Below are 12,049 nucleotides of genomic sequence, written 5' to 3'. Positions count from 1 at the left end.
GGCCCGGGCTGGGGATTCGAACCCGCCACCTTGGGTGTATGTGGCTGGCGCCTTAGCCGCTTGAGCCACAGGCGCCCCCATTGTGTCCTTGTTTTCCTCCTCTCTTATCCTTCCTTCTCAGCATTCATAAACTAATTCCTTCACCCCCACCTCCTTAGTTGTATTCTCTGGGGTTTTATCAGTAACTTTGTTCTCTTCTCATCTTAGAAATGTTGGAGTGATCCCATGTCCATTCATTTGTCCTCTATTAGCCCAGCTTTCCCAAATAGTCTATGTCTGTAACTCAGACTCTCCGTATGGCTGACTGCCCCTGCACATGTCCACTTCCAACACAACAACATCCAGTTCCCTGTCTTGAGGAACGGATTGTATCTATCCATTGCCCCCAGACCAAAAGCCTGGGAATCCACTTAGATTACTCCTTCACCTTCACATCCCTTTTTCTCATGGAGGTAACTGGTAATGTCAATTTTGCCTCCCAGACATTTCTCATACCTGTCTCTTTCTATGCACACTGTCATTGCCAGCATGACTCACTGCTGGGTATCCTTTTTGTCTTATATACTTTACCTCGTAGGGCAGGGCGCTCAGTACTCACTGTACAGCAGAATCACTTGAGAAACTAAACATAAGTCACAATAGCCTGTGACTCACCTCACAGATTACTTTTGGATGGGGAAGGGACTTTTGTATTTTGAAAAATTCTAATGTGCATTCAGGATTACAATTTTCTGCTTTATGATCTGTACAGATGAGTTGGGCCAGATGCAGAAATGATCTGAGTAGGAAGTATCAGAGTGATCCAAGACTACCAAAATGACGTCATGAGCCTCCGGTAATTATACCTTCAAACCAAATAAACAACAACAAAACCACATACTTCAGCTATCTCTGTTACAATAATGTATGAGATATTGAACAAAGTTGACGCACTGCTTCCTTAATCACAAAGGGGCCAGTAGGTTATGTAAATATATGACATCAACAGTAGAGATTGCATGACTTGGCCAACAGCATTCCGATTCCAACTTTTCAAAGCATGATAGCACATCTGGGGGAAGAGATTTTACCTGGATCTTCCAGTTAAAAAACCTGTTTAAAGACATGTCTATGGATAAACTTGCTCAGTTATCCTGTAGCCCTTCACCCTCTTTTGGTTGACCAAAACAGTGAGTATCTTTCCCTCACCTCCCATGCTCAAGCCACTTGATTTGAGTGAGAATGCCCTCAGCTTAGCTCCAGTGGGCTCTAATTTCAATGTTTTGGTTTCACTTTTTTTTTTTTTGAGACAGAGTCTCAAGCTGTCATCCTGGGTAGACTGCAGTGGTGTCACAACTCACAGCAACCTCCAACTCTTGGGCTTAAGCAATTCTCTTGCCTCAGCCACCTAAGTAGCTGGGATTACAGGTGCCCGCCACAATGCCTGGCTATTTTTTGGTTGTAGTTGTCATTGTTGTTTGGCAGGCCCAGGCTGGATTCGAACCATCAGCTCTGGTGTATGTGGCTAGTGCCCTAGCCGCTGAGCTACAGGTGCTGAGCCTATTTCATTGTTTTGGCTAGAGTAACTGTTTAAGAGAAAAGCTAGAATCTGGTCAGGACTGGAGTTTCTGTGAGGAAGAAAGTATCCTCTCTCTTCCACAAGGAAGGTCTTATTCAGCCCACAGTGGTTTGATACGAGAATATAAGCAGCCATAGGTAATTGCCAAGAAAGCAGCTAGACAAACCACGATGCTTAAGGATGAAACTAGTACCACACGGGCAGGGTAGAGACACAGAGAGCAAGTTTTTCTCAAAGCTAAGCATGTGATAAACTTGTCAGTAATTAGGAGCAATGCATTTCTTTTATTTATTTTTTTTCTTTATTAAATGATAGCTGTGCACATTAATGCAATTATGGGGTACAGTGTGGTGTTTTTATATACAATTAGAAGTATTTTCATGAAACTAGTTAACATAGCCTTTATGTCATTTTCTTAGTTATTGTGTTATGACGTTTATATTCTACTTTTAGAAAGATTCACTTGTACCCTTGAAAGATAAACCATAAAGGTGATCCCTCCAATCACCCTCCCTCCACCCATCTACCCACTTCCTTTCCCCTTCCCCTCCCCCTCTCCATATTCTTAGGCTATAATTAGGTTATAGCTTTCATATGAAAGCTATAAATTAGTTTCATAATAGAGCTGTGTATATTGGATACTTTTTCTTCCATTCTTGTGATACTTTGCTAAGAAGAACACTTTCCAGCTCCATCCATGTAAACATGAAGGAGGCCATTTCTTTTATTTCTTCAAGCAAATTAAATTTTAAAAATCACTTGTACCATGACCTGAATGTGTTCCCCCCAATTAATGTGTTGGAAATTTAATCCTTAATGTGACAGTGTTGGGGAGGTGGGTCCCTTTGGGAAATATTCAGGTTATGAGGGCTCTGCCCTTGTGAATGGATTAATACCATTATAAAAAGGGCTTGTGGGAGTAAGATCACCATCTTTCACTCTTCTGCCACGTGACGCCACAGCAAGGAGGCCCACCCAAGATGCTTGTGTCTTAATGTTGGACTTCCCAGACCCCAGAAGAGTGAGAAATAATTTTCTGTTTTATTGTTCATTGTTTTTTTTTTGCAGTTTTGGCCGGGGCTGGGCTCAAACCCACCACCCCCAGTATTTGGGGCCGGTGCTCTACTCCTTGAGCCACAGGCGCTGCCCTAACTTTCTGTTTTTTTTTAAATTTCCCAGTTTGTGGTATTATGTTACAGCAGCACAAAACAGACCAGGACAACGCGTGACATGAAGACTTGACTTACTATGCTGTCTTTAGTAGAAGTAAAATAGTTATCATTTGTATATATTTCTTTCTTTTCTTTTCTTTATTTTTTAGAGACAGAGTCTTACTTTATCATTCTTGGTAGAGTGCTGTGGCATCACAGCTCACAGCAATCTCCAGCTCTTGGGCTTAGGTGATTCTCTTGCCTCAGCCTCCCGAGTAGCTGGGACTATAGGCACCCGCCACAATGCCTGGCTATTTTTGTTGCAGTTTGGCTGGGGCTGGGTTTGAACCCACTATCCTTGGTATATGGGGCCGGCACCCTGCCCACTGAGCCACAGGCACCGCCCCTGTATACATTTCTTTCTAATGTTGTTAATTCTTCCTACTATGTTAAGTAGCTGGCCGAAAAAGTAAACATGATTTTGAGTTTTTCCTTTCTCAGAGGTTATGGGAATTCAGGTCCAGCACTGGGGAACAAAATTATCAAGATGAAAGTTTATGGACTTTTTTGGTAAATTTATAACACTTTTACACTATAGACATTATTGAAAGGGGTACAACTCAGTCCTGTTACTATCATGCCATGTTAGAAACTAGGTAGTATGTTGCTCTATCATGTTTATGAGTATTAACTTGTTTAGATGTGTTTTATAAAATGTAAACAAAGGAATATAATTAACTTGATTAAATGTTTATATTGAATATGCACATTGAGGACTACATAGTAATTAACTATGGGTATAAATTAGTTTGTATAATCATAATTATTGGCAGAATCAACAGACTTATTTAATAAGCTTTTGCAATCTGTATTTACAAGGCTAGATAATTGTTGACCACCATAGTCCAAGGTAGACATATGGAACTGGGAAACATAATACTGGGTGTGCTTGTTGCTACTGGATCATCATTGCTCCTAGGCTCCCTCATAGGATAGAGCAAGGAGATAAATGTGTGGATATTAACCTGTGAATACATACATATTGATAAATATTCATACATGTAACCATCTGTATCTACATTAAGGTAAGCACGAGTTCATACTAGTATCTCCAAGTCTAATCCATTTAAGTAAATGTTATAATATGTACATAGATATGCTCTCCACTTGAGACAAAATTTAATTATCCATTTTTTATGCTTCCAAATATTTTTCAAAACCATCTAGAGCAAAGACTTGTCATGCTTATCCAAATCCATTCTGCTTCTCCCCCCACCCCCTGCCGTCCATCTATATTTCTAGTCTTTTTTTACAGCTAAATAGAGGTAAATGACTAAGTTCTAGATAGTAAAAATGGCAGTTTTAATGTGTGACTTACAGAAAGGCTTCTGAAAATGAAAACAGTCTGGCAGCACAACCCTTTCCTTTCCTTTGCCCCCTCTTCTTTCTTCTCTCCTGGGCCTCAGACAAGACCCCTAGCAGCCATATGTGATCGTGAAGTAATTACGAAGCTAGAAAAACACGAAAACAAAAACAGAAGCCTGGATTTTTAATAACTCAGTGCTGCCATACTGGACCAGGTCTGCCTACATCCAGATGACTTTTTTATTTTGAGACAGAGCCTCAAGCTGTCACCCTGGGTAGAGAGCTGTGACATCACAGCTCACAGCAACCTCCAACTCCTGGGCTCAAACGAGTCTCCTGCCTCCGCCTCCCAAGTAGCTGGGACCACAGGCATCTGCCACAATGCCCAGCTATTTTTTGGTTGCAGCCGTCATTGTTGTTTGGCGGGCCTGGGCTGGATTCGAACCTGCCACCTTAGGTGTATGTGACTGGCGCCTTAGCCGCTTGAGCCACAGGTGCTGAGCCTAGACTTCTTTTCTATAAGGAAAAAATAAATTACTATTAATTGGACTTTGTTTCATTCAGCCAAACCTGATGCTAACTGATACAGTTTTTTAAAGAGACTTAGATGTAGTTTTCTAATCAGACTGAACAATTATTTTCCTGACTGCTTACATATTACCCAGAAAAATACTTTTGGGGGAAGGTCATTTGAGTTGAGTTCTAAAAAGTGGGGAGTTGAGAAGGGATATTAGAAACTGTGGAAAAGAAAACAGGGAAGAAAGGAGGAGGAAGGAAGAAAAAGAGAGAGCACCTATGGAACTTAGAGTAATCTAGGCAAGGGAGATAGTATCATATTATGTGGGAAGTGAGTAAATAAGAGTAGTCTCTTGGGAACAGGTATTAAAATGATTAGGTAGTATGGGCCTTATTGAGAATATCTTTTTCTCCTTCTTCCCAGGTTCTGATAACAGGAATGGTAGATCTTTTGTTAGAGTCACAACACAAGCCCCCAGCTTTGTGGTTTCCTCCATCCAGTCTATTTTCTCTCTGTAGTTCAGAATGGGTAATTGCTATTGTCCTGTCTTCCAGTTCACTGATTCTTTTTTCTGTTCTGTTGCACTCAGAGTTCTAAAGTTTCATTTCTTGCAGTTTTTAGTGCTAAAATACCCATTTATTTCTTCTTTATATTTCCTGTTTGTTTTTGCCGAGACTTTCTGTTTATGTGCTGAGATTATTTTTTCATTTATTTCAAGCATATTTTAATTGAGATATTTGTCTGCTGGCTGTTTTCACATGTTAGTCAGATAATTTTAACTTGTCATATGAGTGTTGGCATCGATCCATTGTCTTTTTTCTTTCGGTTTGAGGTCTTCTGGGGTTTTTGGTGTGATGAGTGATTTTTGATTGTGTGCGGAATTCTAGGCTTCCCACTTGGCCTTTGCTTTGTGGTGATAGGGCTACAGTTTGTGTGTGTGTGTGTATTGTTTATCCACAGTAGAGTAGTTTATCTTCTAAATGTTTTCTGTCTTGCTAGACTTTTCCTTTTTCATCCTTCAGCCAGAAGGATGCAGCCTTTTATTATTTATTTATTTATTTAGAGACAGAGTCTCAGTTTGTCACCCTTGGTAGAGTGCTGTGGCTCTTGGGCTTAGGGGTCCTCAAACTTTTTAAACGGGGAGCCAGTCACTGTTCTTCAGACCATTGGAGGGCTGTACTGCGGGCCCCGGGACAAGTTGGCTGCTAAGCAGGACAGGCAGTGGCAGCAAAAACACCTGGCAGGCCGGCTAAATGTCCTAGGTAGACTGCATGTGGACCATAGGCTGTAGTTTGAGGACGCCTGGAGGCGGTTCTCTTGCCTCAGCCTCCTGAGTAACTGGGACTACAGGTGTCTGCCACAAAGCCCAGCTATTTTTTGTTGCAGTTTGGCTGGGGCCGGGTTTGAACCCATCACCCTCGGTATGTGGGGCCAGCACCCTACTCACTGAGCCACAAGCACTGCCAAGAGAGAGCAGACTTTTATTATGGCATTTTTTGTCTATGCCTCTTGACATTTTTTGGTTTCTGGGTTTTGGTTCCTCAGTTTGGGATATAATAAGGCAAAAGAAAACTCAGGGCACTTACTACTGTGTTGCTCGTTGGGTCCTGCAATCCTAGCTGGTATGACTTCTTTGCTCCACTGGTCAGTGTCTTTTTATGTTTGTTTTATGTATAATGTCCAGAGTTTTCAGTTGGACTTAGTGGGAAGAATAAAAAATATGTCTACTGCATCTTCCTGGAAGCAGACGTCATGAGCCACTATAAAGCATTGACAATTTCAAACAAATGTGTGTGGCAGAGATGTAGGCAGCAGTTGTAGTGCCTATTAGGCAAAACTATCAGGAAGGAAATTAAAGAAAAGAAGCTAGTCACAGGCAGTCACTGCCTTTGCCAATACAGTAATATATTTATAAGTACTTTCAAACAGTAAGAATTACTAAAAGAAAAATCATGCTTATGAGAAACTGTCTATGAAAATCTCTTAATTTGTGAATCAGTATGGTGCTTCTAGGAAGAGACAATAGTCCACATAATATGGAGATAGGAAGAAATTATGACTTATGTCCAGGTCATGGTTGAGCAAAAGAAATCAGACTTTCCATACCACTTCCTTTTCAAACATAGCATTATCATTAAAACATACAAACAAAAAAATCTCATGCCTGGCTTTTGCTCTGCCTTCTCTTTTTGAGACCCTTTCCTTTTATTTCCCTTCTAGTCCTAGGAGAATGCTGTTCACAGGAGGCAGCATTTTTTTTTTGAGACAGGAGTTTCAAGCTGTCCCCCTGGGTGGAGTGCCCTGGCATCACAGCTCACAGCAACTTCCAACTCCTGGGCTCAAGTGAGTCTCCTGCCTCAGCCTCCTGAGTAGCTGGGACTACAGGCGGCCTCCACAGCGCCCGGCTATTTTTTGGTTGCAGCCTTCATTGTTGTTTGGCGGGCCTGGGCTGGATTTGAACCCTCCACCTTGGGTGTAGGTGGCTGGTGCCTTAGCCACTTGAGCCACAGGTGCCAAGCCTTCTTGTTTGTTTTTGAGACAGAGTCTCCCTCTGTTTCCCTGGGTAGAGTACCACAGTGTGGGCTCAAGGGATCGTCTTGCCTCAGTCTCCTGAGTAGCTGGGACTACAGGTGCTCACCACAATGCCTGGCTAATTTTTTCTATTTTCAGTAATGACAGGGTCTCACTCTTGCTCAGGCTGGTCTGTTACTCCTGAGCTCAAGTAATCCACCTGCCTCAGCTTCCCAGAATGCTAGGATTATAAGCATGAGTCATTGTATGGCTAGGAGGCACCTTTTGTAAAGAAATTTCAAAGAAAGAGCTCCACAAACAACATAGAGAAACAAAACAGTAGCTTACAATAAAAATGACAAAAGCAATCTGACCGTATATAAAATCTCAAGAGGACTCTCTTGAGCTCTCTTGAACTCTCTAAGAGCTGGGGAGATCAATTGATGGGTTGTCCTGTGTTGTTAATATGATAGCTCTGCTATGTAGGTTGACATAGTTAAAAGGCAGACTGCACTTCAGCAGTTAATTATAAAAAGCTGTAAGACCACATTTATTGGTTGCAGGAGGTCCATTCCAGCTAAAACCTAATGAAACCAAGAAGAGAGGACAGGTAGGAAATGCTCCAGAGCCAATTAACAGTCCTATTAGGTAGAGGGACACAAATCTAGGAGACTGTCCAATAGCTGGAGTGGGTTTTTCTGACCTTCCTCCCTCCCTTTCTTTTTTTTTTTTTTGTGGTGGTGGTGGGGTGTTTGCTGTTGGGTGGAGGGTAGAGTGGAAGGACAAGATAATTATTTTTCTGCCAATTACAAATGGAGGCCTTGCACTTTATACTGGTTCTTGGAAACACTGCTAGTTTGCCCCAAACCACTGACATAGCCCACTTAAAAGTTATCCAATTTCGGTGCTTTCCCTTTATCCACTTCCAACTCTATGGGTTACTGAGGCAGAGGAAAAAAAAAAAAAAGAAAAGGTCAAAGTCAAATCTGTTGATTCGGCTAGTTAGATCAAAAGGTTGGGCAAATGAGTCAACTCATTTGCCAACTCTAGGCAAATGAATAAACAAAATGAATTTGGGGGATGGGTGGTGGATAGGAACCCTGGGGTTCCTATTTCCCGTAGCTACTCTTCTCTCTCTTTCCTCCTGTATTTCCTTTCTCCTAAGGTTGGAAATCCTGCTTTGTTGTGCTGACGGCTCTTAACGTTTGTTTTGGTCGAGTGGAGGTGGGAAGCCCTACAATTATCCTAAAGGGCTTCGAAAGTTTAAATAAATACACCAAGCACCCACAGAGGAATGAATAAATAAGATGTGTGGTTCTCTAACACATACAAACATATGTACTGGTCTTCAAATTTTAATTTACCTTTAGTTTTTGCTACAAAATAGACTCAGGCTAATTTTCAAACATTAGAGAAATAATATCCTGGAATTAGAAAATGCAAGTTCCTAGTAATTCTACCTTTTAAAGATAATGTTATCAACTCGCTTTCCTACTAATTTTCAAATGTGTTAAGAAACTGTGAGTTAAAATCAAATCATTTTAAGTTATTACACACATTGTAAATTTCTGTAACTGTTTTTCAAGCTGCGAGTCAGTAGCGTCCTTCACTGCAGAGAGCAAACACGTATTACAGCCCTCAGAAGGGGCGGTTCTGCGGGGTGGATTGCGCCAAGGAGGAGGTAGCCAGCGACAGCCACCGCCCCCCACACGCCCTCTGCGGTTTGGTAAACAAGGAGACTCCAGCCCGCCGGCTGTACAGTACAAGACAGCTTGCGGGCAGGGCCAGGGCGCCAGACGAAGGCTGAGGATCTTGGAATTCTGATTGGTCCTCTTTCCCGTCAGTAAACAGATTAAGGGGATTGACAGGACAAGTCCGGCCGGGCCTCGCCCCTTAGCGCTTCGCTCCTCCCCTCATGGGTGCCCGCCCCCAAGCGGCGAGAGCGCGTGCGCGCGCGGTCCCACGCTGCGGCCGTGCACGCTGGCTCCGCTGCGCATACTCGCAGTCTGTGGGCCAGCCAGGAGGCGGCGGAGGTCGTCGCCGGGAGGCGGGGCAGAGGCAGAGCGGAGGCAGCATGGCAGCCTCCTTGTGGTTCCGAGGGGCCGCCTTTAGCCGCCGGTACTGGAGCCGCCGGCTGCAGCCGCCAGCCACCAACCTCGCAGCGGGTAAGGACCTCGCGCCTCCTCCCCCTTGTCCTTTACTTCGGCCACCCGCTTCTCGCGCCCGGCTGGCCGAAGAGGTCTTTTCATGGGAGGCAGTGCGGTTGGGTTGGGGCTTAAAACCACAATTTCGGCTGGTCCCAATGGCCTGGTCTCTTTTTTGGCTGCTAGTCAACGCGGCTACTTCTTTCCATTGCCTTTTCTCTACTCCACTCCGCCGGCAGGTTTTGCGTCTTTTTTGGGATCTCGGAAGGGGTGAGGAAGAGTTAGGGTGAAGGGAGTATTTGGGTCCCGGCCATGCTTTTTGGAGTGAGGACTCCTAAAGATAGTTGGAGGGCACAGCCTCGGGCAATCCCGCTCTCAGCCAAGAAATCCCAGGCCTTCCAGTGTCCGCAGGGTGCATCCTGGTTGGGTTCATCCTTGGGCAGCGGGCCTGGTTTAAAGCACCTTAATCAGATGGGATGGGTCTTATGCTAGAGGAGTCTTTACAAGCCAAGAGTAAAGTCTTTCCAGCAAAGTTTGAGTCACCCTTGACCAGCAAGGCAGGCTTACCCCCTTTTCTGTAAATGTGCTACCTGAAAATGGCCTTTCTGTCAAATTATTAACCGAAATATTTTCAGCATCCTCAAAACCAGAATCTATCCTGCTTTCCTCTTTTTATACCATTGTAAGTTATGGAAGCTAACTGTGGAAGAGGCAGTGTTTAGAGCTAGAAGTAAATCCACAGAGATCTAATACAGTTATTTTTCACAGGGAACTTGGAACCTTTTGGGTAGGTGAATTAGGATATCCCAGTAGGATCTAGAAAGTAGTCCTTGATTTTTCAATTATGCACTTTCTACCATACCTAAGATTCCTTTGTAATTGAAGAATTGGTTGATTTGTTGAGACACGCTGATTATCTTTCTGTATCGGAGTTTTAACAGTATGGCATTTAGCAAGGTCATACTCAGGATTAACAAAAACCTTGATACTAGTTTTTTCTGGTCTTTTCTTTAGAAAATAGCAAGGTGGGAATTGAATATTCTGTAAACTCCCTGTTCTCCCTCTCTGCAAAACCTATGAATTATAATTTGAGAAGGGCAGGTTCCCTGTGATGGAAGAGAACAGATGATGTAGAATCACACAAGGTACAAACAGAATCTGCCAAATTTGAGTGTGACTACTCTTTGAGCTACATACGTTGAGCTACCAAAAAATACCACCCACTTTGGAGATACTTAAAAAAATCGATTAGTTACTTTTCCATAGTTCTAAAAGGTAGCACCAGTGTTCATATGAACGCACAATTCTTTTAGTTTTGATTACCTGAGGAAAACATATTGGCTGTTTCATGGTTTTACAAAGTGTTCTAATGATATTTTCATGAACCCTTTTTAGAGTTAGGAAAGTTTTCAAAATTAAGAGCCTGAGGTCTGAGACTATTGCCTCTGTAAAGGAGGGCCTACCTCACAATGCTGATTAGATTACTTTGGCATATCATGTTGTACTTTGGGTTCTTTGGCCCAAAGATGTAAGAATATAGATTTATGGTAAATTTTAAATAATCCTATGATGAAGTTTTTTTCTGTTTTTTTTTTTTTTTTTTTTTTTTTTGTAGAGACAGAGTCTCACTTTGTTGCCCTTGGTAGAGTGCTGTGGCATCACACAGCACACAGCAACCTTCAACTCCTGGGCTTAAGTGATTCTTTTGCCTCAGCCTCCCGAGTAGCTGGGGCTATAGGTACCCCGCCACAACGCCCTGCTATTTTTGGGTTGCAGTTCCTCCCGGGCAGGGTTTGAACCTGCCACCCTTAGTATATGGGGCTGGCGGCCTACTCACTGAGCCTTAGGCGCCGCCCAAGTTTTTTTCTTTTTGAGGCTGAGTCTTACTATGTCGCCCTTGGTAGAATACTGTGGTGTCATAGCTCACAGCAACCTCAAACTCTTGGGCTTGAGTGATTCTCTTGCCTCAGCCTCCCAAGTAGCTGGGACTGCAAGCACTCACCACAAAGCCTGGCTATTTTTATTGTTGTTGTCGTTGTTTAGCAGGCCTGGCCGGGTTCAAACCCACCAGCCCTGGCGTATGTGGCTGGTTCCCTAGCTACTGAGCTGCAGGTGCCGAGCCAAAATGTTATTATATTTGAGTAGTGAAATTAATGTTTTTCCTTGTGACTTTAGATTTTTTTCACACTTTCCACTTTTCTACAATGCTTGGATTAGAAAGAAAAAAGCCTTTAAAAAATAAACTATTTCTAATTTTTGCGTTTAGAAATTGAAAGTAGCCTGATTTTTGGTAGCACTTTAGGTTACCATGATTTGGATAATTTTACCCATGTTATATTGGAGAAAGAGATCTGTAAATTCACATTGATAAATTTAGGAAATGAACTTTGCCAATTTTTCTAGTTTCTCTACTGGTCAGCCAAAATACCTTTGTATTATTATTATTATATTTTTTAGAGACAGAGTCTCATTCTGTCACCCTCGGTAGAGTGCTGTGGCATCATAGCTCACAGCAACCTCCAGCTCTTGGATTTAGGCAATTCTCTTGCCTGGACTATAGGCACCTGCTACCATGCTGGCTATTTTTTGTTGCAGTTTGGCCGGGGCTGGGTTTGAACCTGCCACCTTTGGTATATGGGGCCAGCTCCCTACTCACTGAGCCACAGGTGCTGCCCCCTTTGTATTATGTTAACTGATTTTCTCCCAGATTTTTTTTTTTTTTTTTTTTGAGACAGAGCCTCAAGCTGTCACCCTGGGTAGAGTGCTGTGGCATCACAGCTCACAGTAACCTCCAACTCCTGGG

General features: G+C 42.9%; 1 protein-coding gene across 1 annotated transcript in view; it reads left to right on the top strand.

Moving 5' to 3' along the window:
* The first annotated feature begins 9,099 nt into the window (after positions 1–9,099).
* HIBADH (3-hydroxyisobutyrate dehydrogenase) overlaps positions 9,100–12,049 on the top strand; it is a 133,260-nt gene continuing 130,310 nt past the window's right edge. Inside the window, exon 1 of the mRNA XM_003788532.3 lies at positions 9,100–9,267. Within this exon, the coding sequence (XP_003788580.1) occupies positions 9,177–9,267 (91 nt within the window). The 5' untranslated portion in view covers positions 9,100–9,176. The remainder of the gene's footprint in view (positions 9,268–12,049) is intronic.

Source organism: Otolemur garnettii, unplaced genomic scaffold (genome assembly GCF_000181295.1).
Source record: "Otolemur garnettii isolate 467f Iridium unplaced genomic scaffold, OtoGar3 scaffold00028, whole genome shotgun sequence".
NCBI lineage: Eukaryota > Metazoa > Chordata > Mammalia > Primates > Galagidae > Otolemur > Otolemur garnettii.
Note: the sequence above shows the minus strand (reverse complement) of the source record. Positions and strands in the feature narration are given on the sequence as shown.